The sequence below is a fragment of the Lissotriton helveticus genome, chromosome 6, assembly GCF_964261635.1.
Source record: "Lissotriton helveticus chromosome 6, aLisHel1.1, whole genome shotgun sequence".
NCBI classification, from domain to species: Eukaryota; Metazoa; Chordata; class Amphibia; order Caudata; family Salamandridae; genus Lissotriton; species Lissotriton helveticus.
Window position 1 is genome coordinate 1296773538 of NC_136067.1, and position 17761 is coordinate 1296791298.

The 17761-nt window shown below is 45.6% G+C and overlaps 1 protein-coding gene across 1 annotated transcript in view; it reads right to left on the reverse strand.

Moving 5' to 3' along the window:
• The window catches only part of POLR1B (RNA polymerase I subunit B), a 330217-nt gene that overhangs the window by 85252 nt on the left and 227204 nt on the right, over positions 1–17761 (reverse strand). The window contains exons 12-13 of the mRNA XM_078649044.1: positions 13737–13893; positions 86–282 (exon numbers count right to left, since the gene is read on the reverse strand). Coding sequence (XP_078505170.1) covers positions 86–282; positions 13737–13893 — 354 coding nt within the window. The remainder of the gene's footprint in view (positions 1–85; positions 283–13736; positions 13894–17761) is intronic.

Sequence of the window (17761 nt, forward strand, 5' to 3'; positions counted from 1 at the left end):
TTGCATTAGGATGAAATGACTTGTTTCGTAAATCCCACACACCAACTCATTCAGGATGCATACTTGTACTCAATGAAAAGCTTACCATAGCATCTTCCATATCGTAGCCTGTATAGGAGATAACAGCTACAATAGCATTGGTACCAACTGGATAATTATCCATACCATAGTAATCATACATGTATGGCCGGACCAGGGGGCTCTGTGGAGTCTGAAGTCGGTAGAGTTTGTTATCTGATCGTTCTTGGTAAGTTAGCAGTGGAAATCCCATGGTTTGCTTACCTAAAAAAATAAAACACAATGCTTACATATTGGTCTTGTTTGTTGAAATGACCGCAGCAAACATGAATAAGCTCATCACATGTCATCAATAAAACAACTGTAGTGTTAATCAAGTGTTGCCGATAGTATGTGATGCTCGTATTTTTTTTTCTTAAAGTTCATGATCCACCACATAAACCCGTGGGAGCCGTACCGGAAACCAAGTAATGTCCTATGGCTTGAAAGCTATGAACACTCCCAAAAAAATAAATTCCTTTTGAAACTGAAATACTGGATGAAACCATCTGCTTGACTTTAAACACTAGCAAAACCGAAATACAGTTGTAACATTCTATCCATATTTTAAAAATCTGTCTTAAAATCAAGCAATTTAAACAAGGAAGCCTACTTCCTACAGTAATATAAACTGCATCCAACTTGCTGCATTTAGGCAGACGCAGGAATCCACACAATTCCTGAAGGCACTTTGAGAAATCACCTAAGAAATGTCCCTTTCCCAAAGGGATTAACTGCAATTCTAGAAAGCTTTCCCAAGAACATGCTAGTCGCTCTGGAATATGTTCCACACTAGCCAGGTCGCCAGTGACAGGTGCAAAAGAAAATTGTTACTTCAACCTCCTCATCAAGTGGACTACACTGCCTCACATTAGAAGGGAGAATTCTGGTCCTACAAGGAAGCATCAGACTAACGCTTTCAAAGAACTTTCATTAAGGCTTTAAAGACACAGCTCTACATTATAATTTGAAACTCCTCCTCCAATACTCATGGCCTTGAACCGTTTCATCTAATGCTTTCTGTTCACTCTTGGTAAGGTGTGCTCAAAATATTTTATTAAATAAAAAATGAATGAATAACATTGATTTCTATAGAAAAGGGTCATTCAGAAATGCACCCGTGGGCTGTCCAAAAGGTAAGCAAAGATAATCATAAATTAAGCTGAGAAAAGTGGGGTATAGATATTTCAGAAATGGGGTTACTGCATCCCAGTGCATGGCTGCTACATGAGATATGGAGCACACCCCAAAAAACCTTTTTAATGGGAGGAAGCGATAGAAGCTTTGCAGATACCAAACAGCATATTGTGAAAGGAATATAGGCAGAAACCCTGCCCTGGATGAACCACATTTGTTCACAGATAAAGCCAACAGCAGAGGTGGGATCCAATTCATGAACTCCAAATATAGACACTACAAAGGCTCTCACTAGTCGAACAAGTTAATTACCTTCGATAATGCTCTTTCTGACAGAGACTATTTAGCCATAGATTCCTCATCTTTTTAAATATTACCTAGGGCTCAGACTGGATCTGGAAACTTTTAAGCAGTACCACTACTCGCCGGTAGGTAGTACTTTTCACCTCCATACCGACGCAGTTCCACTTCGGAAAGGACGTGCGGAGTCCATATAGGTGCCACTCCAGCGCACTGTCAGTTGCTTCCGAGGGTGTCTGCAGACGAAGAGCCCCAAAATCAAATTGGTGTAATCACTGTGCAGATTCCTAGACTTAGGCCCTTATTAATGGATATAGTCCAATCACTAAACAGAGAGGAAAGGACGGAATGTGAGGCATCTGTGGCCAGAGTCCCTCCCAGAAAGAGAGTTACCCAAGGTGAGTGACGTGTCCTTTTGACAGAGTCTTCAGGCTACAGATTCCTCACATTTTTAATAGATATAAAGGCAGTACCTATTCGGAGGTGGGTCTGTGAATGGACTTAAACTAGAAAGTCCTGCTGGACCAAGTGGGCAAAATGACCTCTCTGCAAACCTGACTGCTCAGAGACTAGTGCTTTGAGAAAGTAAGACAAGATACCTACTTAGTTGCTTGGCAAAGGTCCAGGACAGACCAATGCAGTGGTCGTAGCTTTGGTAAAGTTAGAATGAGCATGCAGTTCCTCCAGAAGCTGCTTTTTGACCAATGCATATCAGCTCTTAATACAGAGCACAAACCAATGGGAGGTAGTTCTGTCCCGCAAAGCCTTGCCTTTTCTAGCTACAGAGAACCAGATAAATAGCTGACTGTCTACCCAGTATTCTTTGGAATGATTTATGTAAAAGTTCAGCAAAAAACAAAAAGGTGCAAACTACGGGGATTATTCACAGCAGTACATACAAAGAACAGAATTAAGCATTGATCACTCATCCAATTCTTCGACGTTTCGGTCTCTTAGAGATTAAGCGTGACAATTATCAGAACTAGACTAAGATAATAGTTAAACAACCCAGCGGTTTCTGTAGAAAAGAAAAAGGACTTTAAATGTACGCCTCAAATACGAGAAATTAAACCATAAATGTGGCTAACCCGACCAACATTCACACGTGACAATAAACTGTAACATGTATACATTTATCAAGTGAGCATTTCATGTAGGAGTGAATTCAAACCAATTCAAAGTTTAAAAAGAGCAAGCAAATACAAAAATGTCAATCAAAGAATTGGTTGCACTGTCCAACGAATCCTTAGTAACTAAATACGGAGGAATCTAAAAATGCAAATGTGAATTCAGCACATTTCAAAATGCTCCAAGGAAGCAAATAATTGCGACTTTCAGAAATTATTGCAAGCCAGAAAATATGTCTAAGCCTTTTTGAGCATTCTACGAATTAGGGAATTTGGCACCATTCTCCAGGAACTCAAACCATTGCAAATGAGAACCAAAGCCATGTACTAAGCTTTCATGGATAGTGCAAGCATGGCTTTGACATTTTTTAATTTGCTTTTTTCGCAAGGTATACCAAATGTGTTTTCTCTACTGGCTATCGGAAAAGGCTTCAATCGGATTTCTGTCATCTGCATTGATTTTTCTAGAATAATTGAATGAGCGATCAATGCTTAATTCTGTTCTTTGTATGATCTTCTATGAATGATGCCCTTGTTTGCTCCTTTTTTTTTTTCAAACACTTTATTTTACTGTATATACAGACCCAAGCTCGCAAAGCGTTATTGGGTTGCCCCTTACTTCCTTATGTTATGTAAAAGGTCCGCTTTCTCTTTGTGTCCAGGTGATGGAGCTTCTCCTCATTCTTCAATGGGTTAGGAAGAGAAAAGAACGCTGGCAAGGTGATGTTCCAGCCAGCGTGGAACTGCATCACAACTTTAGGCAAGAAAGATGCCCATGTCTGCCAAACCAGCTTGTCAGGGAAGAAGGTGGTGCCACAGAGAACTTGAAGTTCACTTACATGCTGTGCTGATGTATTGGCAATGAGGAACACTCTTGAGGATGAGAAGTATCAAGGGGCAGCTGTGAAGTGGCTTAAAGATAGTGCACATCAGGAATGTAAGGACCAAATTACCATCTTGCTGCGGCATATCAAAAATAGAGGGAGGAAACAAGTTTTGCAACCCTTTATAAAAAAAAAAATACATTAACTGGAGCCTTGTACAATGAAGGCTGACCCGGCAATCACAAAAAAGCCGAACAGCATACTTCAGCTGTGCCCAGAGTAGCCCCTTGCCGAGATCGGGTCAAAACAAAATCCAATACATCAGATAACTTCACCTAGAGGGGCTATCTACTGAGTGCTGCTCCAAGCCATAAATTTGTTCCAACATCAGTCATATATAATTTGCCTGAATGTTGAATGTGTTCAGCTGTCGCCACTCAATTTCCAATCATGAAAGCGGAGATTGAGAAGGCACGGATGCAAAACCCAGCCATGCTGCTGTGACAGCAGATGCTCCCAAAGGAGCAGCCTGATTGGAGGACAGATGCTTAAGGCTAGAAGTTCCAGACACCATACTTTTGATTCTTAATCCAGAGTCACTAGGATGACTTGGGCCCGTATGGTCTGGATCTTCCCGAGAACTCAGGCCAGAAGTGGTATCAGCAGAAAGACATATAGGAGCCCCAAGTTCCACTGGAGGAGGACCGCGTCTCCGAGCGAAAGGTGCCTTTGAAACTCCAATGCACAGAAGCGCTGATAGTGCACATTCTCAGCAGTGACAAGGTTCTCCCCATTTGCAGAACAGGCCTTCTGCCACCTCCGAGTGTTATCATCACTAGTGATTTGCTAGGTGTATCGGCGGCTGAGTGGGTCTGCCCTGGCATTCAAATAGCCTGCCACTTGGTTCACCACAAGAAAAATACCTGGATGGTGAAGCCATTTCCAGAGACGTAGGGCCTCCAGGCACAGGGCAGCTGACTCATCCCACCTTGTTTGTTGCTGTACGACATGATCATGATTGAAGCCCTCATCAGGTTATTTTTGAGCCAGGACTTCGACTGAGACCCTAGACCTCTGATCTCCACCTCTCCCAGATGCCACCCCAACAAAGAAGCGATGCATCCGTCACCACTGTCAGCTTTTGGTGGGGGAAGGGAGAGTGGTCTGCCTCAGACAGAATTGCGGTCCTTTAACCATCATCTTTTGAGGTCCCCGCCAAAATCTGAAAGTGGTCGGAGAGGTCCCTTTGATGTTGGGCCCACTGAGTCTTCAGATTCCACAATAGAGCCCGCATATGCAACCTGCGATGCTCGACCAGCAAGATGCAGGCGGGCATCAGTCCTAGCAGCATCGGAGTCTACCTCACTAAAATCCAGGATCGAGGCTGAAAGATCTAGATCACAGCCTGAATGTCCAGTAATTGCTTTCAAGGAGGAAAAGAAAGAAACCAAACCATGTCCAGAGTGGCTCCTTAGAAGGTAAGCGTCTGAGAAGGAGTCAGGTGTGACATTTTGGCAAGCGGACAGTGAAACCCAAAAATAACGTCTGGCTCGCTGTTGTTTAGACGTGGTTGACAAATGCCTGGGGCGAGCCTGCCTTCAACAGGTAGCTGTCGAGGTATGGGAAGACTGGAACCCTGACCTCAAAAGCTGTTTTGCTACCACCGCCATCACTTTCGTGAACACCTGAGGGACACTTCGGACTTCAATGGGAAGCAAAGCAAACAGAAAATTGTCCTATTTGACAATGAAGTGCAGGTAGAGCCGTTTGGCCTGCAGAACGGGTATATGAAATTGCCAGCCTGCAGCTCCAGCACCATCCAGTCTCCAGGGTCGAGGGCATTTAAGACCTGGGCCAGAGTGAGCATTCTTAATTTCTCCTTTCGGAGGAAGGTGTTCAGAGAGCCCAGTGTCTAAAATAGGAATAGGGCCTTGTCCTTCTTGGGCACCAAAAAGTATCAAGTATAACAACCACGCCTTACTTCTTTTGTCGACACCCTCTCAACAGCCCCTTTGTCCAAAAGGGCAACGGGTTCCAGCCGCAAAATGGGGAGATGGTCCTCGGTCAGTCGTCAGGGGACGACGGTGATAGAATAAGCATATGGCATGTGCTTGCTGAACAATCTGCAGGACCCACCTGTCTGATGTTGAGGCCTGTCAACCCAGCAAGAATGTCAGAGGCTTGCTCCCACCCAAGGACACTCTAAAGGGGTTTGGCAGGTGGGGCTGTAACTTGGGGTGTTGAGAGCGAGGAGCCGTGGGTAGTGGAAAGTATTTCAAGAGACAATGGTCCCAAACTTCAATTCAAGTATCAAGACAAAAATGAATATAGACCAAAATTGAAATCTATATTATGTGTCCAGCCGGACAAATTTAATAGTTATTATAATCAGATGTGGTAAAGTTATTCAACAATTTCCAAGTGGGACACAGCCTGTGTCCAACTACCACATGAGTACAAACAGGGAAACATATAAATGCAAGGCAAAGGAAAACAGTCTGTAAATTGTTCACAGTTAAAACAGACAATTAATAATTAGGTACACTTTATGTGATTTCGCAATAAAAAGATTTTCAAATCATCAAGTGTAAGCTGTCGACGACGTTTCGATCCCTTTTTAATATGGGATCATCATCAGGACATATTGATTGATTGATGCCTTTACTATTTTTGAAAAAATTGCCAAAAATAATACATAACACCAAGTTTACATAAAACAAGCAAAAACAATCATGAAATGAAAAAACGGAATAAGCAAAAAGGGTAAGGAAGAAAGAAGGGGAAAAGATGAAATATTAGTACAATATGAAATTATATGTTGGACACAATATTAACACAAAAGAAATCACTCCCTGTGAGCTTTAGTCTGTACACCTCAAAATTTGTGACCAAGCAGGGACCAATATTTCAAAGTGCGTTGTGGCGGGGGCTCATGCAGCGTATTTAAGTGATCTAACGAGTGAGTTGTTGGCACTGTGGGGAGGATGATGCCGCGCACAATTGACTAAGGCTCTTGTTATAATTGTGGGCATCAGTGCAACAATGGAGATCAAGTGGATTTAGACAAATCACAATTACAAACACCGTACCTCAATGTGGAACATAATCATCTGTAAGTGCATGGCAAAATGGCCAGTGCATACAGTAATCTGGAAAATATAAAGGTAGGACATTAGGGCCAGTGCGTAACTTGAACCTGAATGAAGTGGAAAATCGGAAAGACTTCTTACCACTAATAAGATCCATATACTACGTAGGGATCATCAAGGGTAAGACAGATGATGGTAAAGAATTACCTACAGATAAAAGTGCGGAGTGGAAAAGGAAGGTTAACCTCTGTTGAATTTAGGTAGTACCAGTCCATTCTAGTGAAATTTACCATGATAAATGTAGGGAGGGACTCACCAGCGGGTTAAAGTTGCTGGTCGCCCTTGGGTCAGTTCCTGCAGGATAGAACAGGGGATTGCTCAGTTTATGCGGAACAAAAAAGATAATGGCTATAACGATATGTATAGCAAGGCGTCTTACCAATAGGCCTTCATAGAGGCTCCGAAATAGGGAGTCTGGCGCGGCGTACGAGTAAGTACTCCGAGAATCCAAATGGAGAATGTCGCGGGCGCCCGAGTCAATGCTCGATCTATTCAGGGCGGAAAGTGTATCCTACATAAGAACGCCGTAGACGCTGAAACTGTATCACATGATCATGGTCATGTGATGGCCAATTTGGCAGAGATTCAATAGCATATTTGGGGGCCATCTTGAAAGGGAGGTCGATATACCATAAAAATAATAACTGGAGCACCTAGTATCAAGCACATAGGTAACTCGATAGCAAAGAAATTAAAATATAAAGCAATGTCTATGTACGGCCAAAAACGACATCTTAGTTTATTTAGAAGTGGAGTAACTGGCGATCATAATTTATACGTATAAATCTCGTTATTTTGCCAGGGTGAAATGCAAATGAATGCTGAGAGCTTCTGAAAAAATACTATTTGCAATAAACATGCGCCATGGGAAAAAGAATGGACTGTGTGAACAGCAATGTTGCTTACTTAAAGGTCGAGTGACCAGGAAACAGTGTGTCCAAATGCGGTGGCCATTTTGGAGAGATGAATTAAACATGAAAGCCCAAATGTCATGCCTACTGAAAATACAGTTCTACAATCACACGAACACTTCCATTAAAAAAACAATTTCAAACTATTAGCAAAAAATGATTACTGTAATAATCGGCTAGCCGCTCAAAAAATTCCAAATAAAGCACAAGAGGGGGTAGTGGCAAGGGCAGGCTGGTGACCTTGGGATGGTGGGCACGAGACTGTCGAGCACACAACTGCTGGGCATCTACTGGTGTGAGAAAGTGCCATTTTCTTGCATTGGTATGCCCCCACTTTTTTTCTGAACTGCTGATGTGCTTTGACTGAGTGTGCCCTGGATTCCTGCCAACCAAGTACCCAGAGCCTGTGTTCCTTCCCTAAAATTATGCTGAAACAAAAAGACCCAATTGGCATCTCTGGCCACCTGTCAGCCCCTAGTAAATGGTACCCTAGGTACCCAGGGCATGGTGACCAGAGACGACCCCTGAGGGCTGTAGCACTTATTGTGCCACCCTCAGGGGCCCTGTACCCTGGCACCCACTCACTGCCTTTGCAGGATGAGTGCCTAAGTACAGAACTAAAACAAGAGTCGACATGGCACACATTCCTGTGTGCCATGCCCACAGAACCCACTGCCCTGGCATACTTCAGTCACCCCTCTAGCTGGGTGCCCTATGCCGGAGGTGAGGGCACTGGTGCATGAGCCCTGTGCCCCTACAGTACCCAGGGCCATTCCTGGGCACTGTAAGAGCAGTGATGCCATTAAGAGTATATGGTGATGGGAGGTTGTCATTACGAACTCCACAGCACCATGATGGCTACACTGAAGACTGACAAGTTTGGGATCAAACTTCTCAGCACATTAAACCCGCACTGATACCAGTGTGGGATTTAATGTAAAATGCACCAGAGGGCATCTTAGAGATGCCCTCCAAAACCTGAACCTACAATCCACGTCTGGGCTGAGTGGCTGCAGAGGCTGCCACACAGCAGACATGTTGCTGGACAGAGCCCCCGCTCTCCTGGGCTTGCAACAATGCACATCCTGGGCGAGGTGCTAGGTCTCCTCCCCCAGGATGGTCAGGGGGACCCAGACCATTTGCTGTACCCAGCAACCAGCCCCCCCGCCCTGACCCCCACTCTGGCGGGAAGACTGGCAGGAAAAACCTTGTCAGGAAGGGGGGTGTGCCAACCTTTGCCAACTCCACCCCCCAGGTGGAGGAGGCGAGGTGAAGCACGACCCCGGGCTCCGGCCATCTTGTAGATGGGGAGCCCTGCCCAATCCCAGCTAGGCTTCTGCCCCCCTCCCACAGGAGAGGAGCAGGTTAGGGGGTGTACTCACCCCAGGACAGGGACCCATAGGTCCCTGTCCTTGCCCTATCTGTAACACCCCTAAATTTAGTATTTAGGGGCTCCCTGAACCTCCCTTCCTCAGATTCCGATACCAAGAAGAAGAAAGAAGATAAAGAAGATGACGACCCGCAGTGCAGCTGCTAACAACAGGACAACAACAACTGACTTGGCCCCAGCCCTACCGGCCTGTTGATCCTGGAACCTGCTCCTGCCTAAACCCGGCGACTCCTGTGGACAGCCACCTTGGGACACCCAGAGGACCTGCCTGCCTTGACCCTCTCGAAGATTGGAACTCCCATCAGCAGAGGCTCTGCTGCAACAACCCACCTGGTGCCAGCCAGGAAGCTCCAGGCCAGTCCACTCTGCACCAGCCGAGCCCGGGCCGGGCCCAACCGAACCAAGACCACGAGGATGTCCCCCCGGTGACTGGAACCCGAAGTCCAGTGCCCAAAAGACCCTCCTCGACGAACCAGCCGACGCCTGCAGACTCAGTACCAGGGGCCACCCCTATCGCGACCAGCCGAGGGTAAGCTTTTCCGACACCCAAAGACACCCCTGCACCTGGCGCCCTACAGCCACCTGTGCCTCCCTTTGGGGTACCCACCTGTGCTCCAACATCCCAACTTACCTCTTGAAGTGCTGGTCGCCCCTGGAGAGTCTCCGTCCCCGAGCCTGCAGCCTTTGTTCCCTTTTCAAGATCCTCATTGGATAACATTGAGCGCCCGACGGCTCAAAAGCACCCTGCACCCAGCCGCCCGAGCGCCGCTGGCTGTGACCTCTTTGTCCTATCCTACTGCCCCCCTTGCCCTGAGCAAGTGACCAGGAGCCCAGCTCCCAGAGCCGCGTGGCCTGCTAGCCAGCAGCCACCAACCGAAAGCTCCCTTTCCCTCATTGGATATAATTGGGCCTACCTACCTCTGCACCCGGCCGCCCCGGTGCCGCTGGGTCTGATCTGACTGTACTTACCTGACCCTGGGGGACCCCTGAGTCTTTGCCCAGAACCATAACTTCAACAACCAAGTACTCACCTGGAAACCGGTAATTCACTTACCTGCCATTGGATAACATTGACCCATTTTGACTCGAAAATTTTCTAAGTGTGAAGTTTTGAAAACTGAAAATATTCCTATAAAATCAGCCAAAGCCCGAATTCCGAAGTACTCACCTGGAATCAGGGGAGAAGCCAGTACTGTACCTTTCAGCCCAGTACTGAACCACAAAAGTAATCCCTAGCGGGTTTACTAGTAATCTGTATTTTCTCCATAGGAACCCATTGTCTGCTTTTCTATGAAATTTCTTCTAAGCGTCTACTTTTGAAAACTGCAAATATTCTTTAAAAATCATACGATATACTGAAACGCAATTACCTACCTGTTTTGAGTTAAGCCCCCAGAGCTGGCCCTAGGAGACTAGTGCTGGGTTACAAAAGTAACGCGATCTTTACCTGCAACCTGAATTTCCTCCCATTGACTAACGTTGTGAGATTTACATTGAAAAGTTTCTGTGAACTTTTAAAACCGCTTTATATTCCTGAAAATTCACTACAGTAACTAAAACGTTTTTGCTAATCTGGTTCCAGCTTAGACCCCAGGACTGAATCTAAGACCTAGTCCTGGAACCTCCAAAGTAATCCATAAAGTAATCTACTGTAATTATATGTAGAAAACCCATTGAGCTCAATGTTATAGTGTGTGTTAGGATTGTGTTTCTTACTACCTATACTGTGTTCACAGTGTGCACAAACTTTATTGCTCCTTTGTAAAGTATTACCTGAGAGTACTCATAACTTGAAAAGTATATTTTTATAACTGTTGGTTCTAAAAATAAAACAACAATATCTGAGGATATAACAATTGGCCTGGAGCTCAGTTCTTGAGTGTGTGAAACCTTTTGCTGACTGAGTGTGTGCAACAAATGCTTTACACTGTCCTCTGGTACTGCCTTACTGCTCGACCAAGCTACCACTTTGGAGAGTTAGGTCAGTTCTGACTTTAACTTCTGTTATACCTCTGGGGTTGGTGGACTCTATACACACTGTACTTCATTATAGTCCAGTATATATAGAGCCACTTTCTCACAAGTGGAGATTGGGTTGACTGGTCTCATTGGTCACCTCTGCCAAAGCCACAAAAGGAGGGATGGGTGTAGATAAGCCAAAGGAACATGCAGTGGCCCTGCCCTCGAATAACTAAAAAACAGTGTCTGCCTTGTCCCCAAACAGGCGAGTCCCATTTAACAGTATGTCCATGAGGGACAACTAAACAATGCCTGAAGAACCAGTGGACTGGAGCACAGTGCGGCGGCGAAGAACCCACATGATTAAATCCTACAAGGAACTGTGAACTTGGCTGAGTCGCAACTGTCCTGTATTGCCTGGCGGAAGACCTGTCGGAGATCATCGGAGACACCTTGGAGGACTTGAGCCATAAAGTCGCAAGAGTTGTGTGAATAGCATCCTATCAGGCAGCGGACACTCACTAACCAGAGCGTCAAGCTGGTGGATGAGAAAACCTTCATTCTGAATGTCTCTAGCCGATTCCCTATAGGGTGGGGGTATGAGGAAGTCACCAGGAATGTGTTGAGATTAGTCTTGCTTGCAGACACCTGCACCTACAAGTTTTCAGGTGAGGGTGAGGAGATAAAAATGCAGTCGCACGGGGCAGGTTTGGCAGCGGACTTGTGGGAGCCAGAAAGAGTTTGGCACATGCTCCCAACAAAGTATCTGTAAGGGTCATCTAAATGGTAAGAAGGGCTCAGTAGATGTCTGCCCCACCTGAAGAACCTCAAGAAGTACATTGGTCTTGACCTCCATGGCGTGGAGCTGGACGTAAAGGACTTTGGCTGTTCTACACATAACCATGGCATTGGAAGTGCTCTGCTCGGTGGTAGAGCCAGGGCATGAAAGCATACTTTCCACAAAGGAGGTATCAATGCCACTAACGTACAACTGGTTGCCATACCAGCTGTCCTCCTGATAAGGGTGGCCAGTCTCATCAACCATATTATAATAGTTAGCCTAATCCGTGTCGAAAGGAGAATGAATGGTGTGCAGTTGCGATTGTGGTGGCTCAACAAGTTGAGGAATAAGTATCTCAATGGCGGCTGGATGCAACTTCCACTGAGGTTAAACTGGTGCCGAATCAACATCAGAGAGGACAACTGGGGCCTCATCTTCCTTTACCGATGAGTCTAAATCTGCATTGATAAGCTGGGAACTGGCATGGACTGTGGCGTCATAGGTGGAGTCAAGAGTGGAGCCAGAGGCTGCCTCTTTATGGACTCAGAAAGTCCAGATGGTGTAGAGGGCAAAGCCACTGGTGGTCACCCAAGTAGAGACCCTCTTGGCTCTGCAGGTGCATCAGGGGAAGTTGGTAATGATCAAAAGAGTTGGAGCATGGCTGGTGCGATCTGCTTAGGAGTGGCGGATGGCCCTGGAAACCTGGGTTGTGCCAGAACAAGTTGTGGGATTGGCTTCAAAGTTGAATGACTTTGGGAGCGACATCAAGATGTGTGGTGTTGCGTCAATGCCTTTTCAGGGGACTGTGAATGGCGGGAAGAGGCAGAGTCCTGCTAAGATTTCTTGTGTTTTTTCTTCAATTTACCTGAAGACTTTGATCGAGAGGAAGACTGAACCCTAGAACACCTGCAACTTCTGTATCTCGAACGGGACCGAACGTTTGACTTGGATCGGTCTTGTTGGAGAGCGCCTTCCGGGTTCTTAGCATTGTACACTTACACCTCAGTCTCATACGGCCTTTGGGTTCATCAACACTCAGTCACTGCAGGCCTTACAGCTTTCACTCGACCCCAGGCACCACAGGCAAATTTGATGCGCAACGGTCACAGACATTTGTAAAAAAGTCCTTACATGTTTAAAACCGGTCGTTTTGGGAGGCGACATGTCCCTTGCACACTTTAAAACTGTTTTTTGATCAATGTAAGGTTCTCAGAGAGACAAAAGGTATCTCCAGTGTCTGGTGGCATAGAGAGAAACTAACAGACATCAGTGTGCAGGAGTGGTCCCTAGATGGGCTCTGCACATCATTTCTGGAGCAGAAATAGTCAGTACGGAGCTGCATGGTACCACCTACCAGCGAGTAGAGGCACTGTTGTAAAGTTTCCAGATCCAGTATGACACTTGGGGAATATTCAAAAAGGTGAAGAATCTGTGGCTAGAAGTCTCTATCATAAAAATATTTACATAGGTAAAAATGAGCAACCTTTCTTGAAGTAAATGAACCTAACACTGCCTTCACTTTGGCGAGGACTAAAGGGGCTGCCCTCAAACAAACTAGACAGCTGGGTACATGAAAGTTCAAATACTCAAATAAATGTCTTGGAGGGTGTTTCCTCAAAGCATGTGCACAGACCGAAAAGGATAGAATCAATGAATATTCTGAAATATTTACCATAAAAACATGGACCCAATTAGCTCACTTTTAGGCCTACCACTTGGATATTTAGTATCAAGCATAAGCTACTAATTGAACACCGTAGTTTTCACTGCTGAAGAAAAATATTTGCCTTAAAGAGCCAAAATTGATGGGTTTTTTGTAGTTTTTGTTGTTGTAAATGAATGATTCTGGGCCAGTTTACATTATAACTTTAAAATAGTGTTCCTATTGAGTTGGTATAGTTCCTTAGTATTTTAAGACACTATAGGAATATGCTGCTTTCGGAACAGCACATACTTATACCATCATATATTTGTATTAGATGCTTCCGAAGTACAAGCTGACAACAGGAGCGTTCAGAAGTAACGTTTAATTACACATACGCACAACCCTCAAACGAAATTTTTGGGGGCAATAACAGACAAAACGATTTGAAAGCCTTACCCATCTGGCACTGGTACATGTTTCTGGGACTCTGGTTGTGGTCCGAATAAGGGATGAAATTGGCCACTACACTCATCATGCTGTGAGGAAAAAGTTCTTGGTGGGTGGTAGTTCCTGGCACAATGTCTCCTTCGAAGATAGCAATGTTCATGAAAACCTACATGAGAAAATACCACAATTTGATGAATATCAGCAGGTTTTTTGAACTCATGAAAAAAGTCTACTTTTGCATTAGATACTCCAAAATGTCCTTGTTTATACGTTCATCAACAAACCATAGTCAGTCAAGATGTAGCAATGTTCACCCACAGAGTCTCCCTTCCAGTTTGTCCTTCACTCATAACTTCATGAGAGAATGATTTTTTCTAAATACAAGTTATTCATTTTTCTGTTATTTGCCAGTTTAATTACAGAATTTGAGTTTTTATAAAGATTTTGTAAACATATGTAGAACAATTCTGTTGCATATTCCCTTTATTCTCGCTCACCCTTTCTCGAACACACACACACACAGTGACAGAAAAACAGGGTTTAACAGAAACACTCATATGCATCCATACTAATATTATAAAGAGAGAGCCCAAACATTTGAGGCGGGTAATCTCAGTAACCACAGCACCAATCACAACACCCAATACAGTGTTGGAAAGGGCAGTTGCAGCAGAAGGACATAGGCTATGCAGACGGCCACCATATAAAGTTTTTTTTAAATTGTTTTTATTAACTTTTCAAGAAACAGTGGTGTTCATCACAATCATACAGTGCAAGACATACAATTGTACCATAGGACACCATATACATTTAAAAGGTAAAAGAACCGTGCCAGCAAAGTAGTCCCTTGCGGGCATGTCTGCGTTGTGCTGCGGGCGTGGGCTGGGGGGATGACTAACGCTGGGGGCGTGTGGTACGGCTATCACATCGCGGGCTGTGGGCGTGTGCTGGGGGCGTGACAAACGCTGGGGGCGTGTGCCCGCCCTTTATGCCATGTGAGTCGTACATACAAGCGCCGATTATGTTGCTGCGCAGCATCAAGGTGCACGCTGGGGGCGTGATAAACGCTGGGGGCGTGTGTCCGGCCTTCATGCCATGTGAACGCAATTGCGCCGCATCAAGGGGCACCCTGGGGGCGTGAGAAACGCTGGGGGCGTGTGCTATGTTCCGCCCTTCATGCCATGTGGGTAGTACATTAATCAGAAGATCGTCTGCTGTGGCCGTGTGCTGGGGGCATGACAAACGCGTCCAGCTGGAGGCCTGGTAAGTAACATTACTGCAGCCTCTCCTGCGCGCTGTTACTGAACTCTCTCATTCAACGAAATTAGACGCGCCTGCTACCATCAACCAGGGCTCTAGCCGGGCTCAGGCGGCGGATCAGTACACTAATTACACACGCCTGATAACATCAACCAGGGCTGCAGCTGGGCCTCAAGCAGGGGAACACGCGCCTGCTAACATCAAACAGGCCTGCATCTGGGCCTCAAGCGGGGAAACACACAAATGAGCGTGTCTGCGGGGACAATTACTGCAGCCTCTCCTACTCGCTGTCACTGAACTCTCTCATTAAACGGATTTACCCGCGGCTGATAACTCTCTCATTCAACGACATTACACGCGCCTGCTAACATCAACCAGGGCTGCAGCTGGCCCTTCTCTGTCCCTATTCTAATGAAACAAAAAATGTTGTCTACCGCGAGATTTTAAAATAAATTGCCCTTGCCAAATATACACATTACACACATTCTATTCCATACCCGGACAACTCCGGGACGGGCTGCTAGTCTCTTAAAGTGTGGTGGACGAATCATTCACGTCCATCGAACTACTTCAGTTTATGACCACCACACTGTTGTTCATATTGGAGGCCTCCACAAATGTGTACATTTTGTGGATTGACGTTTCAGAGTCAGACCCTACCTCTCTCCTGCACATGGTCTATGAGATCAGTGAGACTATGTATGTGAAGTCAGTAGACCATCAGACTGTACACACCGAGAATCGGGTAAAGAAGCTCTATGCATGAACAAAAGTGGGGTACTGTTTTTATCAGACGAAGTGTGGTAGGTAGCGCTGGGTGGTCAGAATTTTGTTGAGTCCTGCAGATTGTGGAACTTTCGGCTTAAGGTGTCTGGTAATACACTTTGTTCTCCTAGGAAATGGCAGACCATCATGTGAATATAGTGGTGTATGGCCCCACCCCATATTTCACAAGTTAGTTTCAAGCTAAGAAAGTATGTCAATCTCCTTTTTCTTCACCTAGAGATTGCAAAGGAATTGACCATGAAATATTGTACTACAGACCCGAAGTATTGTGCCTGAAAACCTTTCATGCTAAGGGAATAGTCTTCACTCAATGATGCATTGCATTTTATTTATCTTGTTCGATTGTCCCCAGGAAAGCATGTTATTCATGTGTCCCATTCACCCTATGTGGGATGCGTCCTTTGCAATGGATACAGTTAGGATTGAGTATGTGAATTTTTCTGCCCTTTGACAGATTGTATGAATTGCACTAAATCAAGACCTTCCCTAATTTATGAATTACAACTCTCCCAACACCACTGGTATATAACAGTTGAGCTCGGAGTCTCATTTGAATTGTTCTCATGCAGAACCGATGAAAGCATTATGCCATAATACCAATGAGGCTAATAAATGTCCTCAGTGTCAGAGGCTGAGACACTTGTTAAAACAAATGAATATGCTTATGAAACGTCAGCACTCAGAGGGTTGTGGTTCTAGTCTGCTTCTATAATGTTGTCATATAATAAATGTAGAAAAGTGCCCTTTCTGCATGGTTGCCCCCTAACGTTTTGCCAGGTACCTGATGCAATTTGACTAAGTGTACCCTGGGCCCCTGCCAATCAGTTTCCCAGGGCTTGTGTTCTTTCCCTAACCTGTACCATTGTTTCCACAATTGCCACAAATTTGGCCTACATGTAAGTCCCTTGATAGGGGTACTTATGGTACCAAGGACATGGTAGCCAGGGAAAGGCCTCTGAGGGCTGCAGCATGTAGAACGCTACTTGCAGAGACCTTTCTCCACAAACATACACTACTGCCATTGCAGCCTGCGTATTGTAGTGCAGCTAAAAGTGTAGTTTCGACACCAGCACTGTATGAGACCTAGGTAAGTAATCCTTAAGGCAGGGTGCTCTGTATCTCATGTACGGACCTATCTGCATGAGCAAACTATTCCCTATAATATCGAAGGCCATTGTTCGATATTATAAGCACCCAGTAAAAGCCATCTCGATTATATGGTCTAGAAACTGGTCATTACGAGTTTCCTAGCACCATAATAGATTTACTGTATCCTGGGATGTTTGATATCAAACATCTCAGAATCATAAACCTGGACAGATTACAAGGTCATATTTATTATTCCATGCACTCAGGGGGCCCTTCTTAATGGGACCCCTGAACCAAACCAACCGCTGTTGGGTTCCTGACTGGTGAAAACAAGCCTGCCACCACGAGACACGTTTCTGGACCCCTGGAGTGAGAGCCTTCACTCCCTGGGCCCAGAAACCAAGCCTTTCCTGGGTGGAGGTGTTCTCACCTCCCCATAGGTCAGGATGAGCAATCTGTGGCAGGGTGGCTGCAGAGGCCTTGTCACCTTTGCAACGCGACCCCAGCCTCTACTGCTCTCAGGAGCAGGCCTCCTTCCTCTCTCACCCCCTTTTCGGCAGGAAAAACCAGTACAGTTTATTAGGTGGGACCACCTTTGCCAATCTACCCGTCAGATGGGGGAGGCGAGGAGAAGCCCACTCTTCAGTGCCTGCCATCTGGGCGAGGAGAGGCCCACTCTTCAGTGCCTGCCATCTTGCAGATGGCAGGCACCCTCCGATTAGGGTCAGGGTCTGTGCCCACTCCCCCACGTGGGGTGAGCACACTAAGGGTGCAGTCACCCCAAGGACAAGAGCCCATTGGTTACTATCTTGAGACCTCTTAAAACGCTGCCCGACAAAAAGGATTTTGGGGCAGCCCAGAACCCAGATTTTAGAATCTGTGACCTAAAAAGATTGGAA